Here is a 23,557-nt window from a genome sequence, read left to right on the forward strand (position 1 = left end):
TTGACAGTTGGCCAATTGGAATGGCAGATAAAACCCGGAATACTTGCCCATACCATATCCTTCTACCGTTAAAACAGTCATATCAACACCCGACAAATAAATGGGTTACACTGAAGCCATTATCTTACCTGCAAGACACTGTGATTTCAACTTTGGTGGCGGGGATAGAAGCATTGAGCGGGTCGAAATCTCCTATCGACGCCATGTTGACGAAGCTATTACAGTTGTTCATGATGAAAAATATTTTTGTCCAACCCCTTTTAGCAGCAACAATCGGACAAACTACACCTCCTTTAGCGAAACGAGAATGAATGCATGCGGACGGAACGAAGAGGAACGCTCGGAGCAGGCTACTAGCGGTGGGTTGATGTCACTTCAACAGTCAGCGTCACCTACTTGCGCTGCGAGAGGAATGTGCGCCTTAGACAAAATAATTCCACAGATGCCCATCAGATAAATAGTCTACAATCATAACAAACATTCATAAGATACCTACAGTAAGGACACTAGTCATCAAATAGGAGTTAGGCTCACACTGCCCATGTCATGACTTATAATAACATAGATGATTATAGAGCAAGTGTGTGTGTGTGTGTGTGTGTGTGTGTAATAGGTCTTAAAGTGTTCCAAATTATATTTTATTATTTGTTTTCCCATCATAATTTTCCTGACACCAGGAAAAGTAATTACAAAGAAAGTATGTGTTTACTATGTTTGGATGGAAGACATTTGATCCTTGGGATGGCTCATCATTTTCATTACCCAGTATTTTTCAGGCCTGACCTCCCCCTCTAAATATAGCTCAAACACAAACCCTCTGTTAGCTGCTGAGAGAAACCATTACCACACCTTTAGGCAACCAGCCAGCACTCATCAAAGAGTTACTGTAAGTGATGCCCAAATAGATCCTTTGAAATATGTACATGCACACACACACACAAAACACACAGTCATGACGCAAATGCGCACATGCATGGACGCACGCACATAAAACCACACACACACAGAGAGAGAACGAGAGGAGACAGAGACGCACACAGTATACACTACTGTATCAACATATGCATAAAACATGAAACAACATCCATTTCCACTCATATGTGTGAGGAATCCGGGTGAAAGTAACATGGCAGCCTATTTAACGCATGACCACACAGGTCAGGAGAAAGATGATTCCATGTGGTAGTCCATGCCTCTGTATCCTCTAATGTTTTATACAGTAGGCCTATTTCACTCTATTTACTGGCGTGTATGTATGGCAACAGTCTTGCGCTCTCATACCAGGAGTAATTGACCCCACTTGTACTGGGTGCCCTCCTACACATCCCTACAGAGCTGCTTGAATATAATAAAACAGCCTATGTCAGCAGCCCACTCAGCTGTAACAGGTCAATGTGTTAAAGATAGTGAGTCTACTGCAAGGTATATGGGCAATTCCATGGTAATGGAATTACACGTTGACTCAGTTTTGTTTACTTTAAAATGTATGCCAAACAAAAAAATATTGATTTCACAGTTTAACAAACCATACAACTGTCGTACGATGAAGGAGCGGACCAAAGTGCAGCGTGTGTGTCGTTCCACATTTTATTTTCACTGTGGAACTATGCAATACATATAAATAAACTGAATAACAACACAATAAACCGTGTCGCAGAGGTGAAACATACACTAACTCAAAGACAATCTCCCACAAACCCAGGTGGGAAAAAAAAAACTACTTAAGTATGATTTCCAATTAGAGACAACGAGGACCAGCTGCCTCTAATTGGAGATCATCCCAAACAAAACCCAACATAGAAATACAAAACTAGAACCTGACAACATAGAAAAACTCAACTAGAAAACCCTCCTGTCACGCCCTGACCTACTCTACCATAGAAAATAACAGCTTTGTATGATCAGGATGTGACGACAACTTTATGAACAAGGACTACTTTTAACAATTTCCACTGAAAAATTTACAAAAACGAATTTAGTGGAAGAACTGTGTAGATGCAAACTTTGGTAACGGAATTATGGTAAAATCTCCCACAAGTTTTTATGTGACCACGTTTTCCAAAAGTTAGAACATGGCTCCTTGAGTTTGAAAAAATCTCTTTTGGTTATTGAACTACAGTAAGTGAAGTGTATTTACACCTGTTAGCAGAATACGTTAACATAATTACATCATGGGTCCCTGAGCTGTACTACACAGAAATGCATAATTATGGATTTGATTGTCATTCTCCCCATTTTTCACAAGTTTGGACATCACAGCGCAGCACAGCAGAGCACAGTAGAGGTAAATTGTAGTACAATACAGCACAGCACAGCAGAGCAGAGCAGAGCAGAGTAGGGTAGAGTAGAGTTCAGTACAGTGCAGTAGAGTAAAGTAGAGTACAGTTCAGTACAGTATAGTTCAGTGCAGTATAACTGTACTGTACTGTACTGTACTCTACTTTTCTTTACAGTACTGTATCGTATTGTATTGGACTGTACTCTACTTGCTCGACTGACTGTACTGTACTGAACTGTATTGTACTGTACTCTACTTATTGTAATGTATACTGTACTGTACTGTGCTATCCAAACTTGTGAAACACACGTCTATGATAGGTTCAGATTTGGTCCAGTCATGTCCGTCTGTGGACATTAACATCAAGGCTAGGGAGGACTGATCAAATTTCAACTACTTTTTAACGTCCATGAATGTCCGGTGTTGGTCGGTGCTGAGCAGGTGAAGATGCTAGTTAATGTAAATGGAAAGAGGGAAAGAGAGAGGGGTCATGGGTAGGTGTCAGTAAGAGCTGGGAGAGGTGACATTAACTGGAGAGTGAGAGACAAAGGCACAGAGAGAGAGAGAGAGAGAGGGGGGGAGAGGTGAGGGAGGGGTAGTCCAAACTGTTATAACACTCTTGCTTTGATCACGATGTGACAGAAAGAGAAAGAAAACAGTTATGAGCTGAACATAACAGTATGCCAGTGGAAGGGAGGACGGTAGCAGGGGACCCAACTGTGATTTTTGGCTATTATGATTTCCCATTGTAGCCAATTGAGTTGCAGTAATTTCATTAGTGATTTTTGGGTACCAATTTGATAACCGAATTACGAGTTTTAACCACTTAATAATTCATAAACAAAATGAATATCAGTAAAATCACTTTAATGAATTGGTAAGTCTGCCACTGCTTGTTACTTCTGCAAACTTTAATTATCCTCCCTCCTCATGAGGGAGAGAAATTAGAAAATATCTCAAAGATACATATAAGGTTTTTTGGCACAAGGCAATATTTCTTGAACTTACAGAAAGAAGGTAAACAATTTCTCCAAAACGAAATGTAAGCGTTGATATTAGTTGGCAGGAGTCTCTACGTCAACATTATTGTGTAACTTCTGGTGAATATTTTGTAAGACCCCTTTTCCATCTGTTTATCCAGAAAAAAAGCCTTTAATTATGCCACATTTTTAAGATGGAAAATGGTTGAAAAATGTATCTATGCCTTAACTTCCCAAAAACATAGACTCTTTCATTTGACACCCAATTTGATATGCTCCCATGAACTTCACATGTTGGTGCTCATGGGTCTTTTAGATGGAAATGCCTTTATGTAATTAATAAAATACACCTCATCATAACCCATGATCTGTGTACTGAGGTCCAGAATATCTCCCTGACATTTCTTCCCCTATTCCTCTCGTCCCTCTCTCCATCCTCTCATCCTCGCACCACCCTCTCTATCCTCCCCCAGCAGATGCCAGGAAACTCACTCTGGCTGTGTCCAAAATGGCACATTATTCCCTGTATGTGAGGTAAGCATTGTTGTGTTTGGTATTGACCCTCTCACTGTTTCTCAGTCTTATCAATCTATCTTACTCCCTCTCCTTCCCTCTCTTGGTCATCCCTTGTTCCCAAAAGCCAAATTACACAACCTGTGATTTAACATGGAAATAAAGGGTATTGTAGAAATATCTACCTGTATATCCACAGACAAGAGAGATTGGATGAATGTAGCCAGTCACATAATCCCCATTACAAATTCCAAAGCCTAAAAAAACTATCAGTCTCTGGCTACAATGGCTGCATCCCAAATGGCACCCCATTTCCTATACTGTGTAATACACTGCTTTTGGCCAGAGTATGGACCCTGGTCAAAAGTAGTGCACTATGCAGGGACTAGGGTTCCATGTGGGACACAACCAATTTACCATACACCTCAGCTCTTTTCCCTCAGGTATAAAGGATACTAAACCAGGTTCAGAAAAGCACAGAAGCCCCCTGTCAAACCCATATAGATTGAGCTTAAAATAACCCCAGACAGGAACTCTTATCCCATGTAGCCGTTATTGAGGTCGGTCTGTACATTGATTTATTATGAAACTGTAAGAGTACCGTCTGGGTCCTGGTGTTAACTTGGGATAAAGTATGTTATAAATCCGAGAAACAGAGAACAGACCAAGAAACCCTATCAGAATATGCTGACAGTGCAGTAAGAATAATGGTTATTTTAGAACTCCGATGTTCAGCATTTTAAAATGGAAATAATAATTGATAGAGAAATAACGCCGTGATTACACCAATAAACTATGTCAGATTGTGTTGATCAGGGTTATTTTAGGAACACTGAATTAACTCTATATGGCTGAACCACATTGTATTACAGTTTTTTTTATTGCTAACATGCATTGGTCAAAACTGCGAAACAGCGAAACAGAAGCGTATGTGGACCACACTGTGAATCCTTTTTCATTGCTTTCACACAAAATGCATTCAATGACCACATTCTCCGAAATCCATGAACTCTTTTCTCAGTCATTTTCCACCACCTGCAAAACTATATATTCGTTTTCAAATGCTAACACACTGTTTCCAAAACTGTTAAAAACACATTCAAAACAGAATGATGGCAAATGTCATGCATTTCTGCAGTAACCAGATTGAAACATATAGAAAATCTCAGAAGAATATTTAATCATTCCAAATACAGCTGATTGCAATTTCAGCTGAAAGCCTACCCAAGTGTCCTTTTTTTAATCTCGTTACCAAACAGGCAAAAGAGGATGGCTTTGGAATGATTTAGTTTGGAAACATGGATCAAGAAAGACAGGTTGGTGTGGAAAGAAGAGTGGCAGAGAGAGGGAGAATGAGTGGAGGACAAAGAAGAGGAAGACCAGGAGCGGTGGTCTCTGATACGGGCCACAATTATTGAGCATGTCGTAAACCATGGTCTCTCTTTGAGAGAGGCCAGTTTAAGGGTGCAACTGTCACATCCTGACCATAGTAAGATGTTATTTTCTATGGTGGAGTAGGCCAGGGCATGACAGGGGGTGTTTTGTGTTTTTCTATATTTTCTATATCTATGTTTAGTTCTAGTTTTCTATTTCTATGTTGGTTTTTTGGGGGATGATCTCCAATTAGAGGCAGCTGGTCCTCATTGTCTCTAATTGGAGATCATACTTAAGTTGGGGTTTTTTCCACCTGTGTTTGTGGGTAGTTATTTTCTGTTTAGTTAGTCTGTGTACCTGACAGAACTGTGAGCTGATCGTTTTCGCTTTTGTTATTTTCTTTAGTGTTCTGTGTTAAAATAAATTTCATCATGAGCACTCAACACGCTGCGCTTTGGTCCCCTCTCTACGACAGCCGTTACAGCAACCAAATCTGCAGCGTTCAACAGTTGCATCAATAGTACGAATTCTCCGGCAAAACAACAGGTGAGATGTGTATCCTTCAATGATAATTGATCGACATATTACAGTACAATACAGTATGTTCACATTTTTACATGTACTGATAATTTGAAATATATTGATTGTTTTGTGTTTTTCAGTAGGATCCAAAGGTTGCCTCCCACAGCAGGGAGAGGCAGAATATTATCAGATGCGCAGGAAATTGCCATTGTTGACATGGTAATAGGAAAAAATGCAATAAAACTGCGGGAAATTCAGGACAGAGTGCTGGCAGACTATCACTTTTGGGAATGTGAATATGGTCACCACAGCGACAATTGCCAGAGTCCTAGAGAAACATAAAATAAGGATGAAGTAGTTGTACACTGTACCCTTTGAGAGAAACGGTGAACATGTGAAAGAACTCTGGTATCAATATGTCCAGGTAAGGTGTCTGTATAATAGCCAAACAGGGTACATACACAGCTGTGCATAATGTAAAGTACTGTAAAACTGTGGATTTACTGTATTTTAGAGAGTAATGGAGAAGGAAGCCAGGCAAACTGCACATACATTCATCTTTGTGGATGAAGCTGGATTCAACCTGGCAAAAACAGGGGAAGAAATGTGATTGGACAGAGAGCAACCGTGGATGTCCCAGGCCAGAGAGGAGCTAACATCACATTGTGTTCAGCACTGTCCAATGATGGTTTGCTGTTACACAAACCATTCATTGGCCCCCTGCAATACAGAGAGACTCATTTCTTTTCTGGATGACCTGCATAATCGATTTGTGCCAGCGGAGGAGGGGCAAGAAACTCCCCTACCTTTTCTCTGCGTGGAGGTGAAAGGTTTATGACCCCCCTCCATATGACCAGATGGCCTTACTGGATGCCATGAAATCGGGGTGTGGAGACACTTCTCCTGAAGACTGCCAGGGTTGGATTAGACATTCCCGAAGATACTTTCCAAGATGCATCGCCAGAGAAGACATAATGTCACGCCCTGACCTTAGGGAGCCTTTTTTATTCTCTATTTTGTTAGGTCAGGGTGTGACTTGGGTGGGCATATCTACGTTTCTATTTCTTTGTTGGCCTAGTATGGTTCCCAATCAGAGGCAGCTGTTTATCGTTGTCTCTGATTGGGGATCATACTTAGGCAGCCCTTTTTCCCACCTGTGATTGTGGGATCTTGTTTTTGTGTAGTGCCTGTGTGCACACCATTACTTTATGTTTCGTTTGCTTCTGTATTTCTTTTGGTGAGTTTCATTTATTAAATCATGTGGAACTCTACGCACGCTGCGCCTTGGTCCATTTCTAACGACGAGCGTAACACATAAGGTGTGATGTTGACGAGAACTTGTGGCTAAATGCAGGAGAGAGGGAGAACTAGAACCCTCACAGTACTGTACAGTATGAGTATTATACTATACATGTTGATGGGAACTAGAACCCTCACAGTACTGTACAGTATGAGTGATTATACTATATATGTTGATGAGAACTAGAACCCTCACAGTACTGTACAGTATGAGTGATTATACTATACATGTTGTTGATGGTTTTTTGGTAATTATTATTGCAGACCTGGAATTTCAGGAATTTGTTTCAACTTTTTATTTTTCACAAGTATATTACTAGATGCAAAGATATAGAAAAATAAAGGCTGTTGAAGCAAATTGCTGCATTTCTGATTCATTCTTGTTACATATACTTTAGTACAGTCAATAAAGTAAAAAGATGTTATTCTTATTCTATAATGAAATACTGATTTATGTGAAAAATCATTCAAACTTCAAAGAGAAGTTAATCATTTATGTAATGCTCCCTGTTGTTAGTGTTTTTAGTTCAGTGTGTTATGAGTGACAATGTATGATTTCTGAGTGAGAATTTTTGCCAGTGTTATGGTCGAACGAGCTTGTTTTGAGACATGTATGAAGTGGTTTGAGTGAGTTTTGGAGGTGAGATTAACTGTTTGGCCAAGACGCATGTTGGTAATGCACTGTGTGAAGAGTTTTGAAAAAGTGGCTTCAGTATTGACCGATGCTTGTTAGCAATTGAAAAAAAAAAGGGGTTTTGGAACAGTGTTTAAAAATGGAAATAGTCCGTGGTACAGAAGTAATGCAGTGCTTATGGTGCAAGAGATTGTTCTGTTGTTATTGTACACATGAAACTCTGATGCACCAATTGTTGTACATTAAATACTGATTCATTCCCATCACTTCTCTTCTTCAGGGAATGTATGGAACTAAGTAAAGGAACATGATGATTCCACCTGCAGTGCTATCAAAAGGAGAAAGAAGCTAATGGAAAAAAAGAAGGATTTCATCGTAGTTCCTCCTCAATAAATGTATACACTGTTCGTCACCTGTGTGCCTATGTAAACAGCGACCCATGATGACCCCACATATGTTGGGTCATGGGTCACTGGTCACATGCATAGGTAGGCACACGGGTGACCATGCAGGAAGTGGGAATTCACAGGTATATAGAGAGCATACTGTATAGTTCTTACCATGGTTTATACCTTGGATCTATGTATGATATGTGCCTTTGGTCTGCCTTTATGGAATTCTTGCAATGTTTTTATCTTCGCTGCAAACAAATGAGAAAACAGACCCAACCAAAGATCTACATTTAGAAAGCAGGTTGATTTGCATGCGTTTATGAACATTTACAAATCTACCTGTGCTATCAGGAATTTACTACAAAAGTAAGAACACCTATCAAGGAGATTAGTTCATGGACATTGGATTGAATCATTTTCCTGCAACAAATTAAAACTGCCACGGACTAAATATCTACCGAAGAACAGGAGGAAGGAAAACAAATCTCCCGCTTAAAAGCTTTCTCAGTTTTGAAACCGTGTCATGTTTCCTAATGTGATACTGTATTATACTGCCACCAATTGGTGGCATTATGGCAACACACATCTCCACGTTGAAAGATATACCAGTTCATGTTATTTTTGACAGATGACATTTATTTCCACACTGCATCTGAAATTAGAATCACTAAAAAGTAGGAATTTGTACGCTAGATGTCCAGGAGGAAGAAAAACGGCATTCCTATTTACATAAAGATGTGGTCATATAACCTATGTCATCCCAATCTAGGGATCCTGGGCTAATCCACACAGATTAGGTTGTGATACTGTACTACTGTATCTACAGTATAAGATTGACAGGGACTGAAAGTAACACACACCTCTATGTTTTGTTCTATTCTGTTCAGCCCGTTCCTAAATCAGATTGGGAGAATGGAATACGTGGGCACAGGAAAACTCATTCAGAAATGTATTATTACCAATTATTACTGCACTGTTGGAGCTAGAAACACAAGCATTTCGCTGCACCTGTGATAACATCTGCAAATCTGTGCACGCGACCAATAAACTTTGAGTTGATTTAAGATAGGACATACGCCTCTGCACAGGTAACCTCACTTTACCTGGGCTCTGAAAATGATTGACACAGGCCATTGGATACAACATGAAATTGAAGCTCAGAACTTTGAAGGTTTCAAAGTCACCATGAAAACACACATAAATACAAACATTTTGACAGAAAATTAAAGATCAAACCAGTTTTTGTAGTTTGAGGTTTGAATGTACTTGCATGATACAAAGAGAGTAAGACCACTATAGAGGTACTGTACACAGGCAAGTACAAAGTTGGCTAAAAATACTCTCATCACAGCCCGTTGACTAACACAGAGAAGGTTTGTACTTTGGTCACACAATCTGCAGATAACGACATTAAAAGCAACACTTGAATTTGGTTGAGATAAACCTCCACAATGACGACACGCCCTCATTGAGCTTTGTTTCTGTAGCAGAGATCAGCTACACCATCCCACACCACTAATTCACTGTGCTATTCCTACTGAGACATCCCTATTCCCCACTAAGGCTATATGAGTCTCCCATAGGGTTTGGCAGTAACAGCTGAATTAAGTACAACCTCCATAGGGTCTTTATTTAGAAGGCATCCCCCCCTACTAACACAGAAAGATGATTCCACGCACTGTAGTGGATGATTCCTCTACGATATGTATAGAGAGGATACGGCATGAGACAGAACCATGGGCATTACACTAGAGTTTCACTTTCCTTCAGGTGAATACCGTGGCTGTTGTGCTACTCTCCTCCAACCTTGTTGAGTGACTGTCTCAAGGGGTCATATGTGTGTCAGGGCTGGTCATCTGCCCTGTGACCATCTTCGGAGGTCCTTCATCCATGGATCATTGCGCAGAGCAGCAGCAAATAGATCGAGTAGTAGATCCAGCAGGCAGCAATAGATCCATAGGCTGTAGATGATCCAGAGTAATCTAGTAGATCCCCAGAGTTGTGTCCTTCTCAGTGTCAATGGATCCCTTCCTCCAAAGAACCCTTTGCTTGCCAAATCTTCACTGTCCGGTCACTGTCACACAAGAAAGAACATGACATCGCTGGATCAACATGTGTATCAGAGGTTTGATTATCTCTCTTTTAGGTTAAACTATGACTTTGTTATTATAGTAGCAGTGGGTTGATTTACTCAGAGGGTTAGGGTCAGGGTATGAACGGGATCATGGTCAAAGTTAGGAGATATATTCTCTGAAGGTAGGGGTTATGGTCAGGTTTGCCGTAAGATACAGCTGTAGACTCCTATGGCATTCGAGGGTCATGCTAGGGTTAGGTGTTAAACTCACTCTGAGGCAGTGAATAGTTGGCTGCTGTTGGTAGCCAGTCCGTTAACAGGGCTGTCGTGTCCCCTCAGGTCTCCTAGCGGTGCCAGGGTATCAGCGTGCCACAGCTTCAGCAGACCTCCCCTGTCTGCACTCAGCATTACCGGGCACCCTGGCACAACACCCAGCGCACTTACCCAGTCAGAGTGGGCACTCGCCACCTGCTGTGGAGGAAGCAAGTACGCACTAGGTCAAAACAGGGCTACAAACTGTTGAAAAATAACTCCTTGGGACAATACATTTTGTTTACTACCACTACTGGTCTTATAATGATGATAATGTTGCAGCTAGCAAAAACAATTCAACAGAACAAGATTTGATGCTTACAAAGCAACATGCAATGTGAAAATCACAGCTATCAGCTCATTGTATGTTTTTGAGAGCCTTGTCTCTCTTTCAGGTACTAGCAGTACAGTATATACAGCTAGGGTCCAGTATGTCTCACCTGTACTAGTCGTTTCCGGGACAGGTCCCACTTCTTGATGCAGTAGTCTCTGGAGCTGCTGTAGAGACTGTTCCCCTGAACAGCCAGAGAGACTATACACTCCTGGTGTGGTGGCTCAAAGTTGTGACAGGACACAATACTGCCCTGGACACCCTCTGTCACCTCAAACATCTTCAGGGTGTGGTCCTTGGACCCCGTTAGGACCACGTCTTGACCGTTGCCCATCTGGTCGACGGTCAGACACAAGACCGGACCCAGGTGACCCGTCAGCTTCCCAGTAGACACAAACCTAGAGCATAAGGTCAGGGTTCAAGGGTCAGGGAGAGTTCCGATCTAGGATTCTTTGGTACAACTAAAGATCATACTTGGAAGTAATGATGAGCATTCACTAGCTATCTTTTCTACACTCTACATTCAGCACCTGTGCTTGTTTTGGTGTATGCAATTCCTCTCCTTTTATCTTCATTTTGTGCCACCTCCAGTCCTTACTTAAAACTTCTTGCGGATCAGTGGGACGCTAGCGTCCCATTTCGACAACTTCCAGTGAAATGGCAGAGCGCCAAATTCAAATTAAATTACTATAAATATTAAACTTTCATGAAATCACAAGTGCAATACATCAAAATAAAGCTTAACTTGTTGTTAATCCAGCCGCCAAGTCAGATTTCAAAAAGGCTTTACAGCGAAAGCAAACCATGCGATTATCTGAGGACAGCGCCCAGCACACAAATGCATAACAAATAATTTTCAACCAGGGAGTTGCGACACGAAAGTCAGAAATAGCGATATAATATATGCCTTACCTTTGAAGATCTTCTTCTGTTGGCACTCCAAAAGGTTCCAGTTACATTACAAATGGTAATTTTGTTCGATAAAGTCCTTCTTTATATCCATAAAAACTCAGTTTAGTTGGCGCGCTTCAGTCAATAATCCACTCGTTTTCCCTCCTTCAAAATGCATCCAAAATGAATCCCAAACGTTACCAATAAACTTATCCAAACAAGTCAATCAACGTTTATAATCAAACCGTAGGTACCCTAATACGCAAATAAACAATCAAATTTAAGACGGAGAATCGTTATTGTCTTTACCGGAGAAGAATACCAAAGAACGCGCTCTCATTCACACGCTTGGAAACACTACAGCCAAAATGGGAGCCACCTAGAAAACAATTTCTGGCAAATTTTTCCAAAAACCAGCCTGAAACTCTTTCTAAAGACTGTTGACATCTAGTGGAAGCTCTAGAAACTGCAATCGGGCACGATTTCACCCTATTATAAAAGTGCCAGCCATTGAAATAGGTGGTAGGATGATTTTTTGGGGGGGGGGATGGATTGTCCTCGAGGTTTCGCCTGCCATTTCAGTTCTGTTATACTCACAGACATTATTTTAACAGTTTTAGAAACGTTAGTGTGTTTTCTATCCAAATCTACCAATTATATGCATATCCTAGCTTCTGGGCCTGAGTAGCAGGCAGTTTACTCTGGGCACGCTTTTCATCCGGACGTCAAAATACCGCCCCCTATCCCAAAGAAGTTAAACTAAACAAGATATTTAACTACTCTTGGTGGAAAAAAAAAAAAAAAGTGGCCTTACTTCCTGAGGTCCCACATGCGGACTAAGTTGCCAGAGGCGGAGTAGAGGAAGGATCCCGTAGGGTTCAGAGAAATCTGGTTGATCTGGTTCTCTCCTGGAGGGATGGACAAGGACCTGAGAGACACACAGCTGTCCCCTGTACTCACCTGGCCTGACGACCTGCGACACACACACACACACACGCATACATACACACGCACACATTTAATACCATGTCAATGGGAATGACATTGTGTAAAAGTACTTTTTTCATGTAGCCAATAAGAATCTGAAGTTCCCTGGGCTGTGTTGGAATGTGTTAGAATCTCCTAGAATGTGTTGAAAAAGGAACTGGTATGCTCAACTCCAACTGTTGACATAACAAAAGTCTTCGGTTTATTACTAGAGGTGTATATAAATACTCTTGGTGTTGGTATATATATTTACTCACGTGAGTGTGCGTATGCACTTGGCGGAGTCTCGGATGTCCCAGACCTTGATGTAAGCGGTGGAGACAGTGAAGACCAGGCTGGAACAGTATCTAACAGACACCACACTGCTGGGATGATCTCCCAGAGACATGATTTCTTGACCAGTGACCAGGTTCCACACCTTACACGTACGATCTGACAACACACATACACCAACACACGCAGACACAGGGGTTAGAGGTCGATGGTTAGGGGTTACGATGAGTGTTCAATATGACAGAAACGCCATCAACCATACCAGAAAGCTAGATGAAGCTAATACTAAATAATACAACTTACACTTATCTGAGCCTTTCAGGTGTGAGAAGTCTCTAGGGGTCATGGTTTAGAGGTCAAGGGTTGATTTTTGTTTCAGAACATTATAGAACTAGAGAGCTGTACCTTTAGAGCCAGTGAAGAGCAGGTCATCAGTGCAGTCGACACACATGACAGGTTTGGTGTGTCCCTCAGCCACATAGACACACTGTAGTCTGGCAGCATGGCTGCTCTTAGGGGATGACACGGGGTTGATCACCCCTCTGTAACAGGGACAAAAGACAATATATTAAGTCTGTTAAGACGGTGGTTCTCAAACTGTGGGGGGCAGGGCAGGCACGGGCTAGAGGGATGTTCCTCAATGCTGGAACGGGGGCCCAGAGTGAAAAAGTTTGGGAACCCCTGTGTTAGGAAATTAGAGATATGCAGTAGTATAGTATATAGGTAGACATACAGTAGTGTTACATACCTTTGTCCTTGATATATAAGCGACTCTTCCAACCTGAAACACAAGAAGTAGGTACTACTATGACCATCGGGACGTCGTACGAAACATTACATTTGTGGCAAACATTGTGTAGTGGTGTGTTAACTGGCTTCATGCAACGGCTCTTACGTTGGTTTGGTGTCTGTGATTTTGGTCTTCTCTGTGGCTGTGGGCATGGGTATGTGTGACTTTGTCTCTCGTGCTGGGTGACCTTTGGGGTCCATAGGTGTGTGTTCCTTGATGTCTAAGGGGGGTGGTCCTCCCTTCTCTAGCATCCTCCTGGGTGTTAGAGGCGAGCGTTCCAGTGATCTCCTCTCAGCTCCCATAGAAGACCACACTCCAGAACTACACAACACAGAGACAGACAGTTGAATTGATACCCACTGGATGATCAGCTGAAGTCATATACATCATTGAAGGTTACAACGCAGTCTGGGTCAAGTTAAACGTTCTATCCTTCTCGTGCTGATGCACTCTTTTTTTCAACAATAACACTGCTAAAATGTGAAGCCTGACCCATCAAATGCACATACAGTAGGTAAGGATTTACTCCGCAAGTATCTCACTGTATTTCCTGTACTATAGTTCTAAAAAGTAAACACAAAGACATTTCACCAAAATAAGGACTTACAGTCCAGCTATCCTGGTGGACAGTGCTGAGGGGGACACAGTGAGTTCCCTGTCCCCGTGATGTCCTGCTACTGTCCCCATGTCCCCTGTCCCTTCCTGGGCCTCTGCCAGGGGTAGCAGGGAGGCAGAGAAGTCCCCCGTAGGCGAGTCTAATTCACCACTACCAGCATACAGCAGCTCCATCTGGGTGGTTGTCCTTCTGCGTGCCTGTGGACGAGGGATTGATCGAATCAATCAATCAATCAATCAATCAATCACATATCCATTCACGGAGGCTCTCTGCACTGCTAAAGCTAACTCTCTCTCCTCTGCTCTCATCCTTCTAGACCTATCTGCTGCCTTTGATACTGTGAACCAGCAGATCCTCCTCTCCACCCTCTCCGAGTTGGGCATCTCCGGCGCGGCTCACTCTTGGATTGCGTCCTACCTGACAGGTCGCTCCTACCAGGTGGCGTGGCGAGAATCCGTCTCCGCACCACGTGCTCTCACCACTGGTGTCCCCCAGGGCTCAGTTCTAGGCCCTCTCCTATTCTCGCTATACACCAAGTCACTTGGCTCTGTCATATCCTCACATGGTCCCTCCTATCATTGCTACGCAGACAACACACAACTAATCTTCTCCTTTCCCCCTTCTGATAACCAGGTGGCAAATCGCATCTCTGCATGTCTGGCAGACATATCAGTGTGGATGACGGATCACCATCTCAAGCTGAACCTCGGCAAGACGGAGCTGCTCTTCCTCCCGGGGAAGGACTGCCTGTTCCATGATCTCGCCATCACGGTTGACAACTCCATTGTGTCCTCCTCCCAGAGTTCTAAGAGCCTTGGCCTGACCCTGGACAACACCCTGTCGTTCTCCGCTAACATCAAGGCGGTGACCCGATCCTGCGGCGCAGGTCCTAATCCAGGCACTTGTCATCTCCCGTCTGGATTACTGCAACTCGCTGTTGGCGGGGCTCCCTGCCTGCGCCATTAAACCCCTACAACTCATCCAGAACGCCGCAGCCCGTCTGGTGTTCAACCTTCCCAAGTTCTCTCACGTCACCCCGCTCCTCCGCACACTCCACTGGCTTCCAGTTGAAGCTCGCATCTGCTACAAGACCATGGTGCTTGCCTACGGAGCTGTGAGGGGAACGGCACCTCCGTACCTTCAGGCTCTGATCAGTCCCTACACCCAAAGAAGGGCACTGCGTTCATCCACCTCTGGCCTGCTGGCCCCCCTACCTCTGCGGAAGCACAGTTCCCACTCAGCCCAGTCAAAACTGTTCGCTGCTCTGGCACCCCAATGGTGGAACAAGCTCCCTCATGACGCCAGGACAGCGGAGTCAATCACCACCTTCCGGAGACACCTGAAACCCCACCTCTTTAAGGAATACCTGGGATAGGATTAAGTAATCCTTCTAACCCCCCCCCCCAAAAAAAGATATATAGGTACTATTTTAAAGTGGTTGTTCCACTGGATATCATAGGTGAATACACCAATTTGTAAGTCGCTCTGGATAAGAGCGTCTGCTAAATGACGTAAATGTAAATGTAATAAAGAGTGTTTTACAAATAGCATTTATCTCAAAGTGCTTATCAGTAACTTCTTTACTTTAGACTTCATGAAAATGTAATTCAAATGGCATTTCAAAAATTGCTTTGTGTGTGAAGTACTGTAGATGACTGTACCTTCCTAGGTTTGGCCTCTCCACACAGTTTCAGGAGGTCAGAGGACAATGAACTGAAACAAAGATAGAGGGGCAATTTACATGTTACACATAGTCTATTGATAGTTTGTTGATGGACTACCCAAATAAAGTATAATAAGAAATTAAAGATGGAATCCGCAGTAGGAGAAACAGCGCCACTGTCCAACCCACGGCCATTGTTATTGTTTTTGTTTAGTGACAAACTATAGGTGAGAAGGGCGGCCCAACGTGGTAAAAAAATTGCATACATATTCTGCTGTTCTAGCTCACGTACAATGATGTTCAAGGGAAAAAAAACAGTGTTCGTTTGCAGTAACTTCTTTGTTTTTGTAATATTGCAAATGGATGTGGCAGTCTCATCATGAAGGATTCCAGCTTTAAGTGATGAAATTCAATATTCAAATGGTTTTTACCTTCCCTCTGTGGCTGGGCTGGGGGTAGAGGACTCATCACTACTGCTGTCATCTCCATTCTCTGCTTGAGGACAGAACCATACAGTACACCTTGTTACACTGGACCCTCAGATACACAACATGCCTCAGTTACTGCATGTTCTGACATGGGGTAGTTATGGCTTCACAGCATGTTTTCAAATATCTCATTACAAGCACTAAACTTGTGTTCCTTTACTATTTTAAACTGTTAGAGGTAGACCATTTTCAAAGTCAATTTACAGTCTGGATATCAGAAAGAAAGCAAATGCATACAGTGTTTTCAAACTAATGCTGCAGCGGCAGCAAAACAATAGTTTGAATTTAAAAGAGCTCTAAGGTACAGGGTCCAAAGTTCAAAGGTCAGTTTACATACATCAGGGGTCAGACAATGTCAAAAGGATAGTATAGTATACTATATATTAGTATGATGCATCTGACGTTTCCATTTTAAGGTTGGTAACTTAGTAAAGGTTGGAGTTGGAGTAGTACTCTACTTATTAAGGCCTGAACTTCAGGTTAGAGTGGGGGTCAGGGTTTAAGCTAGTGCTGATTCTTAATATTCAGGTCATCCTGAATGAGTCTGCTGAACAGGAGACAACTATACATCCACAAAGAGGACAGGGGAGGGTCAGACAGGGAAGTGGGGGTCAGACGACAGGGGGCAACATACCACCTCATGCACCTCATGGCAAAGTTACGTTCTCAGGTTAGTCTTAAAGGGGAGTTTTAGAGGGAGGTTTGGCTTTAAGGGAGACCCATGCTCTCTGGGACCAGTCAGTCTGGTGTCTGTTACTTACCCACCAGTAGGTAACCTATCTCTGTTTGAATTCAGGGTGAACAAACAGGAAAACAAAACAAAGAAATCAAAGTCAAACAAAAGTTAAAAGAATGGAGACACTTTATTTTACAGTCCTGTTTCAGTGGGTATTTTACTGGTAGGCTATTTACTAAGAGAATATGTAATCCGAAAGAAAAACAATATGGGAAATATGTTTCTATAAATTGTTATTATTAGGTCAATCATTACCATTGTGAATGTCAGATAAAACAGTGGACTATAAAATAAAGTGTAACCAAAAGATGAAGAACTGAAAAGCAGCGTGTTTATACCACTGAGCCATCTATACCTTGCAGTGCGTTGCCCAGCAGAGCATCCAGCTCAGGGTTGAGTTCAGCTTTCTCCTTCAGCATGTGGAACAGCAGCTGGTTCTGAGTGGCGCTGTTGATCTCTGTCTGCTTCAGCCTGCCCTCCATCATCTTCACCTGGGAATCCTTCTGGGCCGCCTGCAGACCCTGGGAGATGCACGTACCAGTAAAATCATACATTACATAGATGACAAACACACACATAATTCTCACATTGACATCAAAAGAGTGGTGTGACATTTAGCCCACAGAACAGCAGATATGCATGTTTAACTCTAAAATAAACATAGTGTTTAAAGTTGGTAGTATAAGTATTAAGTTGGTAGATTTACAATACCCTGAATGCCGCTTAATCGAAAGGTAGAGAGAAGTCAGTAGGGACAAGTGTACTGTGGTTACCTTGTTGATGGCCATGTGCAGGAAGTGATCAAGCAGGAAGCGGGCTTCTGATAGGTTACAGGAGCTGATCACCGCGGTAATGTCCACTGTGTCTCCCTCCTCCTGCATCCCAACAACATCACACAGTCAGTCATAATAACAACTCTGAAGAAATTGTGTGTGCTGGCGTCAGCTGTACTAATAACTAGAAAGGGTCAACTTCCTGAAGAAAATGTGTGTGTTTGCGTCAGCTAACCTTCGCTTCCTCCATCTGCATGATGTTAGCCTGACAGTCAGCGATGCTGTCGTTGATGTAGTCGATGTTGGCCGCCAGGGCATCCATTTCTTCGTTCAAAGACTGGATGCTTCGGTCCGTGTCGGTCCCCTCTGTGGCGATCTTCTCCCTCTTGCGAGACACCTTCTCCCTTCGCTTGGTCAGGTCCTCACGTTGCTGTAAGAGGCAGGAGGAAGGGAGAGAGAAGGAAAGAAAAAGTTATAATAAAAGTGTTTCCGAATTGCGTTCCTTTCTAGCTATTGCTTTACGATCTTAGAAGTAATGGAGCCTGGAGGAACCTTTTGGGGTTCTAAAAATTGCCACACAGGGGGAACCTTTCCAGGTCACAAAGGTTCCTCGAGGAACCCCTCTGAAAAGGTTATTTGAGGAACCCCTGTGACATAAACAATATATTTTTCACATAAGTGCCACAGGATAGGGTTAAAACTTTAGGCATTAATTCTGACTGACTTGCTGGAAATGGTGGAGTAGTCTAAGCCTCTGGCTCCGTAGACCGTGTGTTCAAAAACCGGTGTTTATCCCCCCCCCTTTTTTTATTTTAGTGGCTAGTTTTGATGCAATCTCCTGACGTCCTGGGGACCTGCACAAACGTCGAATTTCGCCTTGGATCTGGTGTGATCCCTATAATATTAACACTGCTGATTGCATATACAGTGCCCTCAGAAAGTATTCACACGCCTTGACTTTTTTCACATTTGTTATGGGATTAAAATTGATTTAATTGTTATTTTTCTGTCAGCGATCTAGACAAAAACCAAAATGTTTTTAATTAATGGAAAATAAAACACTAATATAGTTGAAGTTGGAAGTTTACATACCGTAATTTCCGGACTATTAAGCGCACCTGAATATAAGCCGCACCCACTGAATTTAATTTTTTTTATTTATTTTGAACATAAATAAGCCGCACATGTCTGTCTATAAGCCACAGGTGTCTACCGGTACATTGAAACAAATTAACTTTACACAGGCTTTAACAAAACACGGCTTGTAACTAAAATAAATAGGCTTTAAAGAAACACGGCTCGTAACAAAAAATAAAAAATTAGCAGTAAGCTTTAGTTGTCTTTTTGCACTGAGTCAATTCCTCACGCTGCTGTTTCCAACGTCTTATCGACCAAGCTCCCGTGCAGCAGCTCTATTTCCTTTTCCAACAGCCAGATCAATCGCCTTCAACTTGAAAGCCGCATCATATGCATTTCTCCGTGTCTTTGCCATGATGAGGGTGACAAAATGACTACCGTAATCAGAATGATGGGAAGTTTGAGAGCGCTCGATTTAATTTAAACAGTAAACAAAAAAGTTTTTGACCTTAACCCGTTCGGCAATTTAATTGGTCTAATGAAAGCTTCATGCCGGCCAAAAACTGAGCACGTCACAGAATGTGTTTTTTAAAAAAAATTTTTTTATTGAAAGCGGGAAAAATCCATATATTAGCCGCGTCATTGTTTAAGCCGCGAGGTTCAAAGCTGGGAAAAAAATTGCGGCTTATAGTCCGGAATTTACGGTACACTTAGGTTGGAGTCATTAAAACTCGTTCTTCAACCACTCCACACATTTCTTGTTAACAAACTATAGTTTTGGCAAGTCAGTTAGGACATCTACTTTGTGCATGACACAAGTCATTTTTCTAACAATTGTTTACAGACAGATTATTTCACTTATAATTCACTGTATCACAATTCCAGTGGGTCAAAAGATTACATACACTAAGTTGACTGTGCCTTTAAACAGCTTGGAAAATTCCAGAAAATTATGTCATGGCTTTAGAAGCTTCTGATAGGCAAATTGACATCATTTGAGTCAATTGGAGGTGTACCTGTGGATGTATTTCAAGGCCTACTTTCAAACTCAGTGCCTCTTTGTTTGACATCATGGGAAAATCAAAAGAAATCAGCCAAGACCTCTGAAAAAAAATTGTAGACCTCCACAAGTCTGGTTCATCCTTGGGAGCAATTTCCAAATGCCTGAAGGTACCACGTTCATCTGTACAAACAATAGTACGCAAGTATAAACACCATGGGACCACGCAGCCGTCATACCGCTCATGAAGGAGAGGCGTTCTGTCTCCTAGAGATGAACGTACTTTGGTGTGAAAAGTGCAAATCATTCCCAGAACGACAGCAAAGGACCTTGTGAAGATGCTGGAGGAAACAGGTACAAAGTATCTATATCCACAGTAAAACTAGTCCTATAACAACATAACCTGAAAGGCCGCTCATCAAGGAAGAAGCCACTGCTCCAAAACCGTCATAAAAAAGCCAGACTACGGCTTGCAACTACACATGGGGCAAAGATCGTACTTTTTGGAGAAATGTCCTCTGGTCTGATGAAACAAAAATAGAACTGTTTGGCCATAACGGCCATCGATATGTTTGGAAAATTATGTGGATACATTGAAGGAACATCTCAAGACATCAGTCAGGAAGTTAAAGCTTGGTCGCAAATGGACAATGACCCCAAGCATACTTCCAAAGTTGTGGCAAAATGGCTTCAGGACAACAAAGTCAAGGTATTGGAGTGGCCATCACAAAGCCCTAACCTCAATCCTATAGAAAATTGTGGGAAAAAAGCGTGTGCGAGCAAGGAGGCCTACAAACCTGACTCAGTTACACCAGCTCTGTCAGGAGGAATGGGCCAAAATTGACCCAACTTGTTGGAAACGTTTGACACAAGTTAAACAATTTAAAGGCAATGCTACCAAATACTAATTGAGTGTATGTAAACTTCTGACCCACTAGGAATGTGATGAAAGAAATAAAAGCTGAAATAAATCATTCTCTCTATTATTATTCTGACATTTCACATTATAAAAATAAAGTGGTGATCCTAACTGACCTAAGACTGGGAATTTTTACTTGGATTAAATGTCAGGAATTGTGAAAAACTGAGTTTAAATGTATTTGGCTAAGGTATATGTAAACTTCCGACTTCAACTGTATATCTTGATTAGATAAGTATTCAACCCCCTAAATCAATACATGTTAGAGTCACTTTTTGGCAGTGATTACAGCTGTGAGTCTTTCTGAGTAAGCCTCTAAGAGCTTTGCACACCTGGAATGTACAATATTTGCCTATTATTATAAAACAATTATTAAAGCTCTATCAACTTGAATGTTGATCATTGCTACAGTAGACAGCCATTTTCAAGTCTTGCCATAGACTATCAAGCCGATTTAAGTCAAAACTGTAACTAGGCCACTCAGGAACATTCAATGTCATCTTGGTAAGCAACTCCAGTGTATATTTGGCCTTGAGTTTTAGGTAATTGTCCTGCAGAAAGATGAATTTGTCTCCCAGTGTCTGTTGGAAAGCAGACTGAATTAAGTTTTCCACTAGGAGTTTGCATGTGCTTAGCTCTATTGCATTTATTTTATCCCAAAAAACTCCCTAGTCCTTGCCAATGACAAGCATACCCATAACATGATGCAGCCACCACCATGCTTGAAAATATGAAAAGTAGTACTCTGTAATGTGTTGTGTTGGATTTGCCCCAAACTTAACGCTTTGTATTCAGGACAAAAAGGTAATTTATTTGCCACATTTATTCAGTATTACTTTAGTGCCTTATTGCAAACAGGATGCATGTTTTGGAATAACTTTATTCTGTACAGGCTTCCTTCTTTCACTCTGTAATTTATGTTAGTATTGTGGAGTAACTACAATGTTGTTGATCCATCCTGTTACAGTATCTCCTCTCACAGCCATTAAACTCTGTAACTGTTTTAAAATATCTATTGGCCCCATGGTGAAATCTCTGAGGAGTTTCCCACCTCTCCAGGCAAATGAGTTAGGAAGGGCACCTGTATCTTTGTAGTGACTGGGTGTATTGATACACCATCCAAAGTGTAATTAATAACTGCACCATGCTCAAAGGGATATTCGATGTCTTCTTTTTTTTTTACCCATCTATCAATAGGTGCCCTTCTTTGCGAACCATTGGACAAATCTTCCTGGTCTTTGTGGTTGAATCTGTGCTTGAAATTCACTGCTCGACTGAGGGACCTTACTGATAATTGTATGTGTAGGGTACAGAGATGGGGTAGTCATGTTAAACACTATTACTTCACACAGAGTGAGTCCATGCAACTTATTATGTGACGTGTTAAGCACATTTGAATACTTATTGACTCAAGACATTTCAGCTTTTCATTTTTAATGAATTTGCAAACATTTAAAAAAACATGATTCCACTTTGACATTATGGGGTATTGTGTATAGATCAGTTATACAAAATCTCAATTTAATCAATTTTAAAGTCCAGGGGTGTAAATACTTTCTGAAGGCACTGTTGAGCCATGACAGTCATCTGAATGCAATGACATCTTTATATAGTAATAAAGCAGTAACTATTCCAACATTGGGATTTGAATATGGACGGGCTACAATATCAATGGGGCAGAAGGTGGTGTGTTGTGATTCTGGATGGCAAGATAGCCAGCAACAATGACAAGATGCTGCAATGTGGGAAATCGTAGATGGCTCGTTTCAGCTAGTTTTATCTTGTTCTTGATACCATGTCCTGTTTTGAGGTGTTTTGACTGATGTCACGTCTATGCTAATATGGCAGAAATTCGCTAGCTAACCAACAACTGTAGCTATGTATTTATTGTGCAAATGTATTTGTTTTCAATAAACATTGGAGACTAAATATAGTTTGCATGTTGTTTACAATCTAAGCCAACCCTGTCTTTTTTATGTCACATAGTTGCGTACGCGTTGGTTGTGTTGCTAAACAACCAACCCGTCTAAAGGCTCTTGAGGAACTCATACAAGTCTGTAAGCCTCATTAAAGCTACAAATCTATCAGTGTCCAACCTTAACATGTGATGACAATACAACAGAAAATATTAATGGGAATTACGTTTCTGCCCACGGGTGGCAAAATAGAACTATCTGAAAGCAACACCCTTATTAAGCTACGCTCCGCAGTCTTCTTATCTGACCCGCGGGGTTATATCTTAATAACCCAGCATCAACAACCCAACCTGGCCCTTTTTAAAGAAAACATCCCGACTTAGTGACCCAATTCATGCAACCCAGCAGTTGGGTCATCCACACAACCAAGCATTTTTAAGTGTTGGCTAGGTTGAAGATACTGTAGCGAGCTAGCAACCTAAGCCAAAACCTAATAATTATTATCATAAACAAATGTCATTACCATCACAATAAACGTTTCGGAATTAAAACAGGAGCTACAGTCATATAATATAATTGGCTTGACAGCCAATCATGTATTATTCAACATTGGTATTAAAATAGTACCTGTATAGGAATGGGTAATTGTTTACAAGTTGCTAGCTATCCCATAAAGCCATCGGTGAAAACAACATTTTTATATTCTTCTGAATCTGGCA

The 23,557-nt window shown here is 41.7% G+C and overlaps 2 protein-coding genes across 10 annotated transcripts in view; both read right to left on the reverse strand.

Moving 5' to 3' along the window:
* The window catches only part of LOC106609114 (copine-8), a 129,487-nt gene extending 129,119 nt beyond the window's left edge, over positions 1 to 368 (reverse strand). For 3 of the 4 annotated variants that reach the window (XM_014207548.2, XM_014207545.2, XM_014207547.2), the window contains exon 1: positions 129 to 348. In XM_014207548.2, coding sequence (XP_014063023.1) covers positions 129 to 232 — 104 coding nt within the window. In that variant the 5' untranslated portion in view covers positions 233 to 348. Of the gene's footprint in view, positions 1 to 128 lie in introns of all 4 variants that reach the window. The other variant, XM_014207544.2, reaches the window with a different exon arrangement.
* An 8,239-nt stretch (positions 369 to 8,607) lies between these two features.
* LOC106609115 (kinesin-like protein KIF21A) overlaps positions 8,608 to 23,557 on the reverse strand; it is a 44,270-nt gene continuing 29,320 nt past the window's right edge. For 2 of the 6 annotated variants that reach the window (XM_014207549.2, XM_014207553.2), the window contains 15 exons: positions 18,162 to 18,356; positions 17,927 to 18,028; positions 17,509 to 17,674; positions 17,179 to 17,199; positions 16,361 to 16,424; positions 15,928 to 15,979; positions 14,258 to 14,463; positions 13,756 to 13,971; positions 13,609 to 13,641; positions 13,266 to 13,402; positions 12,845 to 13,019; positions 12,415 to 12,573; positions 10,819 to 11,107; positions 10,338 to 10,537; positions 8,608 to 10,066 (listed from right to left, as the gene is read on the reverse strand). In XM_014207549.2, the coding sequence (XP_014063024.1) occupies positions 10,009 to 10,066; positions 10,338 to 10,537; positions 10,819 to 11,107; positions 12,415 to 12,573; positions 12,845 to 13,019; positions 13,266 to 13,402; positions 13,609 to 13,641; positions 13,756 to 13,971; positions 14,258 to 14,463; positions 15,928 to 15,979; positions 16,361 to 16,424; positions 17,179 to 17,199; positions 17,509 to 17,674; positions 17,927 to 18,028; positions 18,162 to 18,356 (2,073 nt within the window). In that variant the 3' untranslated portion in view covers positions 8,608 to 10,008. The remainder of the gene's footprint in view (positions 10,067 to 10,337; positions 10,538 to 10,818; positions 11,108 to 12,414; positions 12,574 to 12,844; positions 13,020 to 13,265; positions 13,403 to 13,608; positions 13,642 to 13,755; positions 13,972 to 14,257; positions 14,464 to 15,927; positions 15,980 to 16,360; positions 16,425 to 17,178; positions 17,200 to 17,508; positions 17,675 to 17,926; positions 18,029 to 18,161; positions 18,357 to 23,557) is intronic. The other 4 variants (XM_014207554.2, XM_014207552.2, XM_014207550.2 and 1 more) reach the window with 3 other exon arrangements.

This window comes from Salmo salar, chromosome ssa07 (genome assembly GCF_905237065.1).
Source record: "Salmo salar chromosome ssa07, Ssal_v3.1, whole genome shotgun sequence".
Classification (NCBI taxonomy): domain Eukaryota; kingdom Metazoa; phylum Chordata; class Actinopteri; order Salmoniformes; family Salmonidae; genus Salmo; species Salmo salar.